Source organism: Solea senegalensis, linkage group LG2, assembly GCF_019176455.1.
Source record: "Solea senegalensis isolate Sse05_10M linkage group LG2, IFAPA_SoseM_1, whole genome shotgun sequence".
NCBI classification, from domain to species: Eukaryota; Metazoa; Chordata; class Actinopteri; order Pleuronectiformes; family Soleidae; genus Solea; species Solea senegalensis.
In genome coordinates, this window is record NC_058022.1 from 304,048 (window position 1) to 319,890 (window position 15,843).

Sequence of the window (15,843 nt, forward strand, 5' to 3'; positions counted from 1 at the left end):
AACATTAAGTTTTAAAAGTGGGAGTCAGTAAGTGTGGAAAGGTTAGCATTAGCAGGCTACAGCAAATACAACCCTGTGGTCAAAGCTTCTCTGTGGAAGTTTTATCTGTGCTGACGAAAAGCTACAAAATTGAGGTGCATCTAAAACAAAGACCAAAAGAAAACGGACAGTGAAAATAAAGAAAAGGTATGCTAACATCTGAAGCTAAAGACGTCATGACTGCTTCAAATCAGTCTGGATAGCATTAGCAAACAGATTCAAACCATTAAAATTTAACTGTGCACAGACCTGAAATCAGTCAAAGACGGGTTGGTTAGTAATAGATGGGTTGCTTAGTGATAGACTGGTTCACCAGCTAATAATTCTGAGTGAAATGATTTGTCGTGTTGATTAAAAAAGTGAGGTTCGAGTCAGAAGATGAAGAAAGTTGAGAAAATTTGCATCAACCTTAACAGAAGAAACAAAACCTGACAGACGGACACGTGGCATCCGGACTTCACGCACCTTGTAGAGTTAGCTTGGCTCTGCAGGAGGCCGAGCCCACGCTGTTGGTGGCAACACATGTGTACTCCCCAGAATGCCTCATCTCGCCACAGCTGATCTGCAGCACGGCTGTGTTGTCATCGTACAACATGGAGAACTCGTCTCCTTCTCTCAGAGGCTCGCCGTCTTTCAACCACGCCACCTCGATCGGCGAGGAGCCGGCAACGCGGCATTCGAACCTGACCAGTTGACCCTCAGTCTGCTGTAGGCTGGTGATTTTCTTGGGGAAGGTTGGAGGCGTTTTGGCTTCTGCAGAGGATTGAGACATGACAGGAAGTGAAATGAAGTACTGTAGTGAAGCATAAGTACTTTATCGAAGACATGACGTGATGTTCTTACCCAGCACGTTGAGTTTGCCGGTGGAGGAGGCAGAGCCAATGCGGTTCTCCGCCTTGCAGCTGTACTCTCCAATGTCGGCCTTTGTGGCTTTGCTGAGCTTCAGGCAGGCGACACCCTTGGAGAACTCCAACCTGCAGGTGGGGCTCGACCGCACTTTGCCTTCGCCTTTGTACCAGGATACTTTGATCTCAGGAGTTCCTGCCACCTGACACTTCAGACACACGGCGTCTCCAGTGGTCACCTCCATGGGCTCCAGAGGCTCCAGGAAGTACGGTGGCTCTGCAGCAATAAAAACAATAAATGTCAAAACATCTGAAGTCTTTCAAAATTAGCCTAGCATAGCTCTTTAACTGCATGTCTATGAGATCAGTTGTGATTAGCCTATCTTAGTTTGTGTCACAACAGCAAAATCCGTATAAATGTTACTGAGACCAAAGGTTTAAAAAGTGGAACTGACCAAGGATGGACACGGCTGCCTCGCACTTGTCCTGTCCAGCGTCGTTGGACACATGGCAGCTGTATTGTCCCGCCGCTTCCTTGTCGTCCGTGCTGAGACACTCCAGGATGCAGGAGCTCTCGGTCGTGGTGATGTTGTATTTGTAAGAAGCAAAGATCTGCTGGCCGTCTTTGTACCAGCTCACTGTGATCTTTGGTGTTCCTGTGTACGTACACTCCAGAGTCAACGGTTTCCCTTTCTCGACTGAGACATCCTTCAGCTTCTTGGAGAAGGCAGCAGGTTCTGAGGGACACATTAAACACAATGTCCAGTTACATCAGAGACACAGACGAGGAACCACTTATACCTTCAGTGTGGAGGTGTGTGTGTGTCAATGGGTCACTGACCTTTGACAGTGAGATGAACGGGACAACTTTCCTTCCCTGCATCGTTAATGATCTGACATGTGTACTCTCCAGCGTGAGATCTGTCCACATTGAGGAGCTCCAGAGTGACCTGGTTCTCCTTCAGCAAGAAGACACAGTTGCGTCCTGCCACAATCTCCTTGGCTCCTCTGAACCACTTCAGTTTAAGAGGCGAGCTGCCTTTCACCATAGCTGAGAAAGTCACGTTAGAGCCGGGCATTGCCTCCACGGGCTGTGGTGGCACCACGAATGATGGAGGTTCTGAGTAAAGATCAAACATCATGAATTCTCCATGAGCCATGACACAGTACATGTTTGTGCGGGGATGTCAAGGATAATCTGAATTTCACATCAGGCTCCACCTCCTTCAGATGCTGCATTTGGTGGCTGATGTCATTGCAGCACCATGACTCAGCTGTACCATTCTGAAAGCTCCTCCTCCTTCCATCCCAGAGCGATAAAGGATCCAACAAGTGGGTTTTTCCCAGTCAATTCTATCCCGAGTCATTGCACGTCAAGGACTCATGTGTTCAAAGGAGATAATGGCAACCAGTAAGCACTGGTGTGATGTCTGGAGTGATCGTAAGCAATCCAAACCCTAACCTAACTCATCCTGGCTTCTGTTTAGATGCCATTGGGGGTTCCAGATGTTCCAAATGACTTCTTATGAATTATTACCTAATTACATCCACCAGGTGGTGCTCTAAGTAAACTAATACTGTGGAGTCAGACTTGGTCTAAGTTGTGAGGTGGAGCTGAAATGGATCAGACATGTCAAGAGCCTGTTCACTTACCATCTGAAGGGTATCACTCATTCAGTATCATATCATAGGTTCGCCGTCACAATGTTTCAGCTCAAACACAAACACAGTCGCAGCTAAATATCAAATGATCAACGTCTGGCTGTTACTGACCTTTGACCACCAGGGTGGCAGTGGTCTCACTGGATCCGGCCTTGTTGGCAGCTCTACATTTGTAGACTCCAGAGTCTGTCAGCTTCAGTGTGGGTACTTTGAGCATGCAGCTGTTCTCACTAAATGAAATCTCATAGTTCGGCCCGCTCTGAATCTCTTCCCCGTCATGGTACCATGAGATGGTAAAAGATGGTGAGCCTGAAACTTTGCACTCCATCTCTCCAGCCTCTCCAACAACTGTGTTACAGTCTTTCAGCTTCCTGGAAAAGCTTGGAGGTATGATCTTATCTGATGTGGAGGGAAGCAGGTGGTTAGAGATCTGGACACATATGAAGTAAACATATTATGATGAGGTGACATGGATAAACCTGAACTAGAATAATGTGAGCAGAATTTGGTCCAAATATTTTCAAGAGTTTGCATGTGACAAGCATAGCAAGAGATTCACTGAATGTGTACTGCAACTGAAGGATCCTCATGAGATCTAGGCAAGGGCTAAAACTAATTACCCAACACTCATCATCAAACTCCATGTGCAGAGAAGACACCAACCTAAGACGGTGAGATTGATTTTACTCAGGTCCTTCCCGACCTCGTTCATGACCTGAAAGGTGTACTCTCCAGAGTCCACTTTCTCAGCTGAGAGAACGTTCAGGCTAGAAATCATCCTGGAAAATGAGATTTTGTATTTTCTTCCAGAGGCTAGCTCCACACCATCCTTGAACCACTTAGGTACAAGTTCTGGGGTTCCACACACTTTGACTTCCAGGGCGGCGATATCACCTGCCGTCACACTCAGAGAATCAGGCTTGTCTATGATCTTTGCTGGTTCTAGAACAAACAGAGATGGAGCAGAACATGTTTTTAATCACACATGCAGGGGAAAACGGCAGCAAGAGAAAGAGAGAATTATACTGTTACAAACCTAGAACAGTCACGTTAGCGAAACACTCCACGCTCCCAGCATCGTTTCTGAGTTGGCACGTGTATTTGCCTGCCGTGGTTGCATCGGCCTTAAAGACCTTAAGAGCGACCTGGTTGTTCTCAAAGGTGATTTTCCAGTTGTCACCGTCCCTGAGAATGTGGTCCTTATCTTGAACCCAGGACACAGTAATGGGTTCAGAACCTTTAATAGTGGCCACAAGGGTCACTTCCTCTCCCAGTATCACTGTCATGTTTGACAGTTTCTTCACAAACGACGGTGGCTCTGAAGAGAGGAGAAAGCGCAAATTCAGCAGGGTGACAAAAGAAAATCTCATACTAATGATTTTCATTTGAAACTATCGCAATTTCTACTGACCTCTGAGTTTAACGGATGTCTGGCAGGTGTCACTTCCTACACTGTTTGACGCCTTGCACTCATATTCGCCGGTGTCCAAAGGCTCTATCCCAATTATATGCAGTGTCGCCGAGCTGCCCTCGCTCACCATCTTATACTTCCTGCTCTCCATCAAAGGTTTCTTGTCTTTAAACCAGGTGATCTGGAATGGAGCTGTACCGCTCATCTCGCAGTACAGACTCGCGTCCTTACCCTTCAGCGCTTCAACTGGCTGAGGTACTTTGACAAAAGATGGGGGGTCTACAAAAAGATCAGGGGACTATTAATGACCAACACGTGGAGAGGACTCCATGGCAAAATCTTAAAGCTGAGACCCGTAACATCGTCACGAGTCAGTGACAAGAAAGGACCAAAGGTACGATGGAGAGTTTGACGATGTTTGTGCAATAAAGTCTAAAGAATTGAAATGTTGGCAGTTGTTAGAACTGGAGCTAAAATGGCAGCGCTATCAATGTTTGGAACTGCAGATGATTTCTTGGACTTTGACCTACAGCCGTGGACTTCTTGCGAAAGATGTTTGGAACTATAAGTTTCTACTCTTTGTTAATCTGACATTTTTGTCATCTGCTAAACGTCCCAGAGGTTTTTCCTATTTTTGTGAAGGTTAAAGGTTTTTGGTGTTTTGTTGTAAGGACAGAGGGTGTCACTTGCTGTAAAGACTGTAAAGCCCTTTGAGGCAAACTGTGTTTGTGATGTTGGTCTTTATAAATGAAAGTGACAACAGTTATACTGAAAAACTCTTGTAGAATTTGTTGAACTAGAACCTCTTGAGATTTTAACAGTGTCATGAATCAGGCTTACCTGTCATGTGAGTTGTGGAAGAACAATGTAATTCTATCTAGTGTTCGTTGGTAACAGTTGAATTCACTAAGATGGTGTTTTTTTTCTGTTGGATCAACAGGATTTTGTTTGTTTGTTAGGAGACAATGGAAAGATTGGTGGAGAAGTTGTAGATGACAGATGGAATTAGAGTTAGGATTAATGAGTAATGTGTATTGGTTAAGTGGGATTGGTTTAGTTTATGTATGAAAACTACTGATGAGATGAAGTTGTTGAAGGATGATGGAACAATAAACTAAAGGGACGATGAAAAAAGTTGGATGTGGATTTGTGTTTTAAAGTAAGTGGAGGTTTTCATTTTGTTAACAGATGCCAAAAAACACGGAGCTGGAGAAAGATGTTTTGAGCAAAGGTGAAGGAATCAGTTTGAGCCTTTTAAAAATGTTACGGACACCAGCTTTAAGCAGAACGGCACAGCTTTGAACCAGAACCTCAACCACACACTGAGAAGCCAGTGGAACAAAATGTCAGACCAAAGTGATGAATGATGAAATCAATGAGAGGCTAACCTTTAACAGAAAGAGTGCTGCTGCAGCTGACACTGCCAGCATCATTCTGAGCTTCACAGGTGAAAACTCCATCATCATCAAAGCTGGCGGAGAGCAGTTCCAGGACTGCTACTGAGTCAACAAAGGATGTCCTGTAGTTGCCCCCATCTGTGACCTTGGTATCGTGTCTGTACCAGGTCATTTTCAGAGGAGCTGTGCCACTGACTTTACACTCCAGACGGAGTGAAGCTCCCTGCTTCACAAACTTAGTGGCAGGGAGTTTCAGCACAAACTCCGGTGGTTCTGGAAAGCCAAAACACAGACATATTAGCAGCTGGAAGCAGGAAGGGACGCCACAGACAGATGGTTATGAAAGGCAGAGCACGTGGAATAAGCTGAGGAGTTAGCAGCAGCAGAGGCAGGATGGCTGGAAAAAATGCAGATACAGATACAGACAAAGCTTCAATGACCAACAACCAATCACAGCTTGAAACAGAGACGCACGTGTGAGACGAAAACAGTCAAACGAGAGTTAACTTAAAAAGACAAATGTCCAACCTTTGACCGTCAAGTCTGCACTACAGCGTACAGAGCCAGCATCGTTGCTGACTTGGCAAGAGTAAACTCCACTGTGGATGACACCCACTGAATAGAGCTCTAAGAAGCAAGACTGCCCCTCAAGCCCTGTGAAACAAGTGGGCCCAGTCATGAGCTCTGTGTTGTCCTTGAACCATTTCACCATGAATGGAGGGGTTCCATTAAATGAGCTTTTGTAGCGAACAGTGGCGTTGGGTAGAGCCACCTGTGACTCAGGCAGGGTCACAAAACTTGGAGGTTCTGAAGAGAACAAGACGGACCAGGTTAAAGAAATATTCACCTTTGTGTTTAGGATTACCTGACCAGTCATACCGCGAAGCACCGTCTAACCTTTGACCATCAGGGATCCACTGCATTGACAAGTCCCCGCTGGATTGGTCAGTTTGCAAGAGTAGGATCCTGCGTCAGAGATCTCGAGGTGCTCAATCTCAATAAACACAGCATTGTCCTGCTGGATGAGTTTGTGTTTTGCACCACTAGAGATTTTGGCTCCATCTTTCTGCCACTCCACACTGATCGGGAGGGAACCCGATATTTTGCAACATATTTGAACAAAGGAGCCCAAAATCTCCTGCATGTCTACCAGTGGTTTGATGAAACTTGGAGGAATGACTTGTTCTGTTGTCAGGAGAATAATGAAATGATGAGACTGTGTTCAGAATGTCCCTGAGAGAGCATTCCAGTCGCCACAGAGGTCGTAATTTGGAATCAGGAATGACATCATACCCAAGGTAAGCATCACGTAGCATCAGAAGTCTAAAGTTTTAAAGAATTCACAATCCAAAAGAATATCAAAAACAAATGGAGGAGAGTTCAATACTTGGTTAAAATATAGTAACAAATCATCTGCGTACAAGTACAGCATATTTTTATTTTTCTTATTTACGTCAGGGAAAATTATGACAACTGGGACATGTTACATGTAGCACAGAAGTTCATGAGTTTTCACACCAACCTAGTATGACCACTTTGACTTTGCAGGAGCAGCCACTGATGTGGTTTGCCACTTCAAAGACGTACTCTCCTTCATCCTCTCTCTGAGCAGACTGAATCTTTAAGCTGCTCGTGTTGTTTTCAAAGATCAGCTTGTGCTGCCTGATGGACTGAAGCTCTTTACCGTCTTTCATCCACTTCACTTTGAGCTCAGGAGAACCCGTGACCTTACATTCAAGACTGACTGGATCTCCAGCCGTGACATTAATCACTTCAGGTTTCTCTGTGATCTGAGGAGGTTCTACAACGCAGAGCAAAGTCAAATGTTCATAAAGAGTCTACAGGGAGAGATTTCATGGTTATTGTTAAGAACAGTTGTACCTTGCACTGTGAGGGCAGCAAAGCATTTATCCTGCCCGGCCTCGTTTGCCACCTGGCAGGTATATTTCCCACCATGTGTCACCTCACACGCAGGAATCCTGAGAGTGGCCACATTGTTCTCAAATGTTCTCTCAATCTTTGCATCCTCAAGAATCCAGTGGTCATCTTTTTGCCATTGTACAGAGAGAGTGGGAGAACCCTGGACAACACACTGAAACTCTGCCATTTTACCCAGAACAGTGACTGTGTTCTGCAGCTTCCTGGTAAATGTTGGTGGTTCTGATGGAGAAACCCAGTGAAACGTTTACACCAACGTCGTTTAACACGTCAAAAGATACAAATGTGTTCTTGTGATTCTGATCAGACTGACCTTTGAGGTTTAGCATTGCCTTACAAGTACAGCTTCCCACCTCGTTAGCAACGGTGCACTGATATTCACCGACATCAACAGTGTCACATTTGTTCACATCCAGTCCCACTGTTCCACTTGTTTGGGAGAAGCTGTGTTTAGCACTGGGTTTGAGCTCTTTAGCATCTTTGTGCCATGTTATTTCAAACGGACCCGTCCCAGACACCTGAGCCTCCAAACTGGCAGTGGAGCCTTTCACTACATCAGCTGGAGCCAACTCTCGGATAAATAATGGTGGTTCTGAGATAAAAGAAAACAAATTAACAACTAATCTGAAAGCTGAACTATCGTACTCAGTCGAGAAATGGTGGCCTCGCAAAGTAAATCACTGACCTTTGACCTTGAGCTCCATACTGCAGCTCTCACTGCCGGCTTCATTGCGAGCCTCGCAGTAATAAATGCCACTGTCTTTGGCGTCAGGCCCACAGAGCTCCAGTGTGGCCACAGAGTTAACAAACGCGACCTTGTACCGATCGCTGTGGACGATCTCTGAGCCTTCTTTAAACCAGTAGATGTCTATCTCAGGTGTTCCGGTCACCTGACACTCAAACACTTTGCTCTGACCGGGACGAACCACGGACAAACGTGTCGGCGTTCGCGTGAACTTTGGAGGTTCTGAATAAGAAAAAAAACACAGGTTTAACCACGAGATGATGACGAGGGGGAAACTTTCATCTCTACAGTTTGTTTCCATCCAAATGTTCTCAAGCCCAAAATTAACCTAATAATTCTTCACTGAAGTGTTTGTATTTGTTGTTTCTGTTTTAACCTTCATAGATTTGGCTCCTTCAATCTGACTCATGTGAGACTTTGACCAATAACAGGCGCCTCCTGGTGGCTGATCTACCAAACATCTCAGTGGAAAGATGGTTATTCCAAAATAACGTTGAAAACCAACAAGAGTAAAGATGGAAGATCATGTGTTGCATGTGAAACACTTTGGAGGGAGGAGCTTAAAGACACAAGGCCTGGAGATGAGACTCAACAATCGAGAGTTTGATGAGAACAGATGGATGGAAACAAACCAATCAAGTCAGTTTCACGTGAAGGTTAAAGACCTTTAACGAAGAGCGTTGCCTGGCAGGAAGTGGAGCCGACGTCGTTGTGTATTTCACAGACATAGTCTCCAGAATCTGTGGTTTTTGCAAAGAAGAGCTGAAGCGAGCTGGAGGTGTTGTCTTTGACCACAGAACAGTCTGTGCTGGACACAATCTCTTTCTGGTTTTTGAACCATTTGATGGTCAGTGGCGGTGTGCCACAGACCAGGACATTAAACTGGACCTTTGATCCAGGCAGAACATTCATGGATTCAGGTTTTTCAAGAATACACGGTGGTTCTGAAAGAGAAAGACAAACCAAAACCTGTGAAAGCTGCACTTCTGCTGGTTTTGTGTGCTAATGACTGCAGACCTGTCCACACAAATAAGTTTGGTTCAAACCTTTGACGAACAGCGTGGCGGAGCACTGGACCGTCCCTGCCTTGTTTTTAGCGATGCAGGTGTAGCTGCCACTGTCTTTACCATCAAGATCAGAGATTTCCAGAAAAGCAACGTTCTCAAAGAACGTGCATTTGTGTTTGTCATCAGTCTGGATCTCTTTCTCATCTTTGTACCATTGTATGGTTATAGGCAGCGAGCCAGAGACCAGACACTCCAGATGAGCGAAGGACGCTTTGATTCCTTCTGTCCGCTTCAGTTTTCTTGTGAACGACGGTGGAATTATTTGATCTAACGTTGGTAGAAGAGGAAAAAAGTTGTAAAACAAGATTTAAAGTAAAATGAATCTCTGATTTTTATGACGCAGACAACGAGAACTAACCAAGAATGGTGAGCGTGGCCTCGCAAGAACCTCTGCCGACATCGTTTGAAATTTCAAAGACGTATTCGCTACCGTCACCTTTCTCTGTTTTATTAATCTTGAGCACAGAGCTGGTGTCTGTGCTCTGGACTTTATATCTCAGGCTGGATGTAATCTCCTTGCCTGACTTCAGCCATTTGGCTTTCAGGGGTTTGGTGCCAGAGAACCTGGCCTCCAGCGTGGCCGGATCCCCCTGAGTCACACTGATGGACTTGGGCTCCTCTGTGACCTTAGCTGGCTCTGAGATGTCAAATAAAACCATTAGCAAATCATCTAAAAACCTGGTGTGCCAGAAACAGACCTGACACACCAGGATCCTTGAGGCACTTGGTCTTTATCAACTTCATAAAATTCAACATGTGATCAAAATCGATGGTGAATCCATCGCAGGAAGAGGAATAATTAAAGGACTTGTGCTGTTTAGATGATGTTAGATGATTGGCAGGCAATGAAAGGTTCTAAGGTCCAATATGCATCAAATATACAGTAAAGTACCAGAGGATTGCCGGTTTGAATCCTGGACAGGTCAAGGGCTTAGGTACTTCAAAGCAAGGTAACCAATCCCCACTGCTCCACATTGATTCAATTATTGGATCTCTAAATTGACCGTAGCCACAGGGGATCCACATCCAGCGAACTCCTAGCGCCGATCCCAAACTTGGCAGGATGCCAGGAAGAGCATCTGGCTTTTAATCTCTGGATTTACTTTCAAAGGAAGTTACTTTTTTAGCTAAAATGCATCAAACAACTTGAGAGATAAGACCAGGGTTAAATTTGGTCGTTGGCCATTTCTCTGATGAAGAACTTTACGAGCTGTGACAGGAGCCAGTTCTTCTCCTAGTGGACTTTCCTTCACTTGATACATACTTTATATTACAGGTCTGTTTTCATTGGTGAGCAGCTTGAACAGCCATGTTAGCTTACATATTTAGCTAATACAGTTCACTGTCAACATCACATTTGTCTGACATTAAACTGAACTGTCCTTAAATCAAATGTTACGATGTATCTAAAGTTGTGTAGATCACAAAGTCTGGATTGTTATCACATACATTAGTTGGCCATTTAATGTAAACTTCCTGCTGTTAAAGTGAGACATGTGTGACTTTATGATTTGATAAAGATCAGATGAAGACAAAGAAGTTTCTGAGTATTTAAACAAACCTTTAACTGTCAGCACTGCAGAGCACATTTGGCTCCCGGCCTGATTCTGAGCCTGGCAGGAATATTTCCCGCCGTGCGTGTTCTGTAAATTGGTGATGTGCAACTCAGCTGTTTGGTTCTCATGTGTAATCTGGACGTTTTCTGCCTCTTTGAGCTCGTGGTTGTCTTTGAGCCAGGACACAGTCATGGGCTCTGTGCCCTTCAGAGTGCACATCAAAGAAACCTCATCGCCCACCAGAGAACTGAGGTTCTCCAGCTTTCGCACAAATGACGGTGGTTCTGCGAGAAGGAAAAATCAGATTCATGTTACTGACGACGTGTTAGACTCGTACAGTTTGCCTCCAATCCATCAACACCAAACCGACCTTTTAGCGTCACTTGACTTTCACAGGAAGCCTTGCCCACTTCATTCTCAACCACACACTGGTACAAACCGACGTCGCCCGCCTCCACCGTGTGCACCTGCAGCGCCACCTGGTCATCTGTCACTGTGATTCTGTGTCTCTTATCGTTCCTAATCGGCTTTGTGTTTTTATAAAACGACACAGTGAATGGGGCGGAGCCAGACACCTGAGCTTCCAGTGTCAGCTCAGAACCTTTCACCACATCTTTGGGCTCCAAGCTACGAACAAACAACGGCGGTTCTAGAAGAAAACAGCAGACACGATGATAATGAAGGTGGAACAGCGAAGTAAGGAAAGAGTTCATTGAAGATGAAGATGTTTCTTTTTCTGAATGGCTTCCTCAGTTCAGATGACGTACAGTAAACTCCTCCAAAGACTCCAAAGAAATGCTTTGAAATCATTTTTTGTGAGTGGAAGTGGGAGGAGCCTTTACTCGGTTTTTACTTCTCTGATTCGTCATTTGAACTGAGGAAAAGCTAAATGTCTTAAAAGTCTTCATTCGGCAAATAACAGAAACAACTGAAACCAACCTTTGACTGTGACTGTGCTGCTGCAGCGGTCACTACCGGCCTCGCTAGACGCCACACACAAATACTCCCCACTGTCCTCTACGGCACAACTGACCATTTCCATGGACGCCACTAAGTCGCTCGTGGTGATTGTGTATTTAGGACCAGAGCTGATCTCCATCTCATCTTTAAACCATTTGAACATGATAACGGGGCTGCCCGTCACTTTACACTCCAGCCTGCAGGTGGCACTGCTGGTGACAAGCTTGGTCGTCTCAAGCTTGGTCACAAACAGGGGCGGTTCTGAGAGAAGAGGTTAACACTCGTTACTGGATGAAAGAATCGTAGTAATTGTTGGTAAAAGTCACCGGCGAGACGTTCAAGACGGCACCTTTGACAAAGAGGACGGCGGTGCAGTCCACCTTCCCGGCATCGTTGGACACTTGACACGTGTATTTATCAGAATCACTGGGTTTCACAGAGTGAAGCTCCAAAGAGCTGGAGGTGGAGTCTTTCTTTATGAAACATGTGCCTCCACTGATCAGCTCCTTATCCTCTCTGAACCACTTAACAGCCAGCGGAGCTGTTCCAGTGAAGGCAACTCTGAGGGACACGGTGGTCCCAGGTATAACATCCTGGTTGTCTGGTGTCACAGTGAACACTGGGGGCTCTAGAGGCCATTAACAGAATTTCATGTTAGCATGAACTCGTTCAAGAATTGTACACACACACACAGAGTAAAGCACACAAGCATTGATGACCTTTGACATAGAGAGTGCCGCTGGTTTCCTTAAACCCGGCCGAGTTGGTGGCTCTGCATTTGTAAACTCCAGAATCAGCTTTTTCCAGACGAGTGATTTTCAGCGTTGCAGAGCTGTCTTTGAATTCAGGCTGGATCTTAGACCCGGGCCGGACCTCCTGGTCGTCTTTAAACCAAACGATGGTCATGGGCTGGGACCCAGACACTTTACACTCCATGGTGACATCGTTAGCAAAATTACCATCAACTCTTTTCAGGGTCTTGGTGAAAGTTGGAGGCATTATCCGATCTGAAGGAAAGACATTCAAACTATTTTATACGCTTTCACTCGTTAATCACAGATCAGGTTTAAGACCTTCAGGTTTTATTTGAAGTGTGGTTGTATGAAGTACTGCTCAGTGCAGCTGCTGCCATAGTCTGACTAACACTAAGGCAATCAGACAAATTGCCAAGTCGGAGCATAGATGTGGAGGAGAAAATCCATTTATGTAGAACTCAGCCTCCATAGGTGGCGCTGTATCTCTCGATAAGCTAGTGCTATTGAATCAGTTTCCTGATGACCTTTACGCCGCAGAAAAACAAACAGGTGGGATGGACGGGGCTGTGGTTCCTGCTGTACATGTTCATCGTGATATCGTGACCGTATGATGTCCACCAACAGTATACGTCGTCTCTTTCTACTTCTAGGTCTACTTCCAAACTTTTAATCGAATTACCTCGGTATGTTAGTCCAACTAAGAATATTTGATTTTTCTCTGACCAACACTTTACATGGCACTCAGAAAACCCAACTTTTGTCTTAGTCGGACTTGGCAAAAACATGGCTGCGAGCAGGGACAACAGGGACAAAGGTACTGAATGATTTTAGTCACTCAACAAAAGACTTTTGTCATCAAATCTACGTCAGTTTACATCTACGATATCTTATGTTCACGTCTTTATCTCACTGTTAGACAGACTTTCCCAACAGGAAACTGAAGTCAGTCATTTTAATTTGTTGTTGAGCCACTGCTGTTCCATCACTAACTTAAAATGTCTGATTTTGTCACTTGAGTGTAAGAATAACTTATACAACCACACCTCTATGAAGAAAAGGGTGAACAGAGCTGAGAGAGTCAGTAAATGTGAAAGAAGACCAGGATCTGACCTAAGACGGTGACTGAACAGTTGCACTGATCTTTCCCAACTTTATTGGACACTTCCATTTTGTACTCTGAAGTGTCTCCTTTTTCCGCCGTAAGAATCTTCATGGTGGCGACGTTGTCCTTCAAAGCCATCTTATATTTCCGCCCACTGATCATCTCTTTGCCATCTTTAAACCACTTCACTTTCAGCTCTGGGCTTCCGGAGACCTTGCACTCCAGTGTGGCTGAATCCCCCGCGGTCACACTAATGGACTCTGCAGGTTCTACGATTCTGGCCGGTTCTGGGACAAAACAAACTCGTTTGTTATTGAGACACAAGAATATATCGGAACTGAAAGCTTTTGCCTATCTGATGTCGTCTGACCTTGCACGGTCAAGGTGGCTTCGCATTTTTGTTGCCCGGCCTCGTTCTCAGCTTGACACGTGTACTTGCCGCCGTGAGTGATGGCGACTGTTGTTATTGTCAAACTCACAACATTGTTCTCAAACACCATCTTGATATTTGGATCATCGTCTCTCAGTATTTCAGAGTCTTTCATCCATTTAACAGTGATGGGAGCTGAGCCCTTGACAGTGCCGTGGAGTTTTACTGCGTTTCCCAACACTGCGGTCACACTCTCAACTCTTTTCAAGAAGATTGGAGGCTCTGCAAAACATTACGAGTTAAAACTGGACACAAGATTAGACCCCAATCAAAGCCACTTTTAACAAACCCAGATTTACTAACCTTTAAGTTTTGCTACAGCCTTAGTGCTGACTTTGCCCACATCATTCGAGATGACACACTGATAATCTCCAATATCTGCACTTTCAAAAGTCTGTATTTCAAGCCTTGAAATTGAATCCTGTGAAATGATTTTATACTTCTTATCACTGGTGATGTTTTTCTTATTTTTCAACCAGGTGATTTCAAACGGAGCTGTTCCTGTGACCTCACACTCCAGCTGAGCCGGAGCTCCCTTCACCGCCTCAACTGTCTGCAGCTCTTTTCTAAGGGACGGTGGCTCTGAGAGTCAAAAGAGTGAGTACAGCAGTTAATACCAAATGTTTTCTGCACTGAACAGTGAGGGAAGGAAATGCAAGATTTAACAAACCTTTAACAGATATCAGGGTGTTGCAGCTCTCACTGCCAGCATTATTTGACACCTCACAGGTGTAACTCCCACTGTCTGTGACCAGAACGTTCGTTATCTCTAAAATGGCAACTCCATTCTTTAAAGAGATTTTATATTTCTCTCCATCACTGAGCTCTCTCTCATTCCAGAACCAGTGGATGTGAAGCTCTGGAGATCCTTTAACCGAGCACTGAAGCCGAGCGGCAATACCCTGTTTCCACGTAAACTTAGATTCCATTTTCTTGACAAAAGTAGGCGGCTCTGAAAGGAGTTTTTAGTTCACAAACACCAAGATTTTCAAACATTATCAATTGAAAATCAGTAAAAGTAAAACAAAGACAACAAGACAACAGTGCACAGTGTTAGTATCAGCCTGCAGGTGTCAGCAATAACCCCCAACAACCTTTAAATTAAAGCTAACGGAAAGATCGTCGTTAAGATCTTACCTTGAACTGTCACCACAGCCTCACATGATGAGCTCCCAGCCTCATTAGCAGCTGAGCACACATATTTCCCAGAGTCCTTCACTTTAGACTTGGGTATCTCAAGAACGGCCACCTTGTCCTCAAAGGACAGTTTAGACTCCATGCTCTGATGGACTTTTTTGCCATCCCTGGTCCAGGTGATGGTCACACCAGTGTCCTCGTCCACCTGGCACTCCAGCCTCAGCGGGTCATTGACGGCGGCAGACACCGGCTCAAAGGTCTTAACAAAGCTGGGCTTGTTGATAACCTTGAGTTCTGTGGTAAAGGTGGCGGTGCCGACACTGTTGGAGGCCTTGCACAGGAACACTCCCTGGTCGGTCAGCTCAAGAGTTTTAATGTGAAGGGAATATTTGTTCTTTTCACATTTCATGACATAGTTCCCTTCGGACGAGACGGCTATGTTGTCCTTGTGCCAGACAACTTCCATGGGTGAGGAACCAGTGAGCGAGCACTGGAACACAGCTTGTTTGCCCACAAATAAAGTCATTGGTTCTGGTTTTGATACAAATACCGGTGGGTACATTTCTATGGAGAGCAGGTAGAACATAAAAAAATTGGAACAAATTTTGAAAAAGTGGAAACACTTGACAACAAACGTAAGCTAAGATCCCAACCTGCTGATCACAGATTTAAACATTTGCTCCTCAACATCATCATCATTGCTAAACGTGACACCAGATCGAGGTTTTAAACAAATCGTCACATGATGATCGGGGTGAAACAGTGCAAATGTGCATATAATTCTCTCTCTCTCTCTCTC

General features: G+C 44.9%; 1 protein-coding gene across 1 annotated transcript in view; it reads right to left on the bottom strand.

Annotated features, from left to right (window-relative positions):
* Window positions 1–15,843, bottom strand: part of ttn.2 (titin, tandem duplicate 2) — a 174,516-nt gene that overhangs the window by 122,135 nt on the left and 36,538 nt on the right. Inside the window, exons 44-71 of the mRNA XM_044053428.1 lie at window positions 15,045–15,608; window positions 14,578–14,859; window positions 14,211–14,489; window positions 13,848–14,129; window positions 13,486–13,764; window positions 12,340–12,627; window positions 11,970–12,248; window positions 11,600–11,881; window positions 11,031–11,309; window positions 10,666–10,944; window positions 9,463–9,741; window positions 9,084–9,371; window positions 8,703–8,981; window positions 7,978–8,259; window positions 7,606–7,884; window positions 7,236–7,514; window positions 6,877–7,155; window positions 6,252–6,539; window positions 5,883–6,161; window positions 5,346–5,627; window positions 3,958–4,236; window positions 3,583–3,864; window positions 3,210–3,488; window positions 2,658–2,945; window positions 1,726–2,004; window positions 1,340–1,621; window positions 883–1,161; window positions 505–792 (exon numbers count right to left, since the gene is read on the bottom strand). Coding sequence (XP_043909363.1) covers window positions 505–792; window positions 883–1,161; window positions 1,340–1,621; window positions 1,726–2,004; window positions 2,658–2,945; window positions 3,210–3,488; window positions 3,583–3,864; window positions 3,958–4,236; window positions 5,346–5,627; window positions 5,883–6,161; window positions 6,252–6,539; window positions 6,877–7,155; window positions 7,236–7,514; window positions 7,606–7,884; window positions 7,978–8,259; window positions 8,703–8,981; window positions 9,084–9,371; window positions 9,463–9,741; window positions 10,666–10,944; window positions 11,031–11,309; window positions 11,600–11,881; window positions 11,970–12,248; window positions 12,340–12,627; window positions 13,486–13,764; window positions 13,848–14,129; window positions 14,211–14,489; window positions 14,578–14,859; window positions 15,045–15,608 — 8,163 coding nt within the window. The remainder of the gene's footprint in view (window positions 1–504; window positions 793–882; window positions 1,162–1,339; window positions 1,622–1,725; window positions 2,005–2,657; window positions 2,946–3,209; window positions 3,489–3,582; window positions 3,865–3,957; window positions 4,237–5,345; window positions 5,628–5,882; window positions 6,162–6,251; window positions 6,540–6,876; window positions 7,156–7,235; window positions 7,515–7,605; window positions 7,885–7,977; window positions 8,260–8,702; window positions 8,982–9,083; window positions 9,372–9,462; window positions 9,742–10,665; window positions 10,945–11,030; window positions 11,310–11,599; window positions 11,882–11,969; window positions 12,249–12,339; window positions 12,628–13,485; window positions 13,765–13,847; window positions 14,130–14,210; window positions 14,490–14,577; window positions 14,860–15,044; window positions 15,609–15,843) is intronic.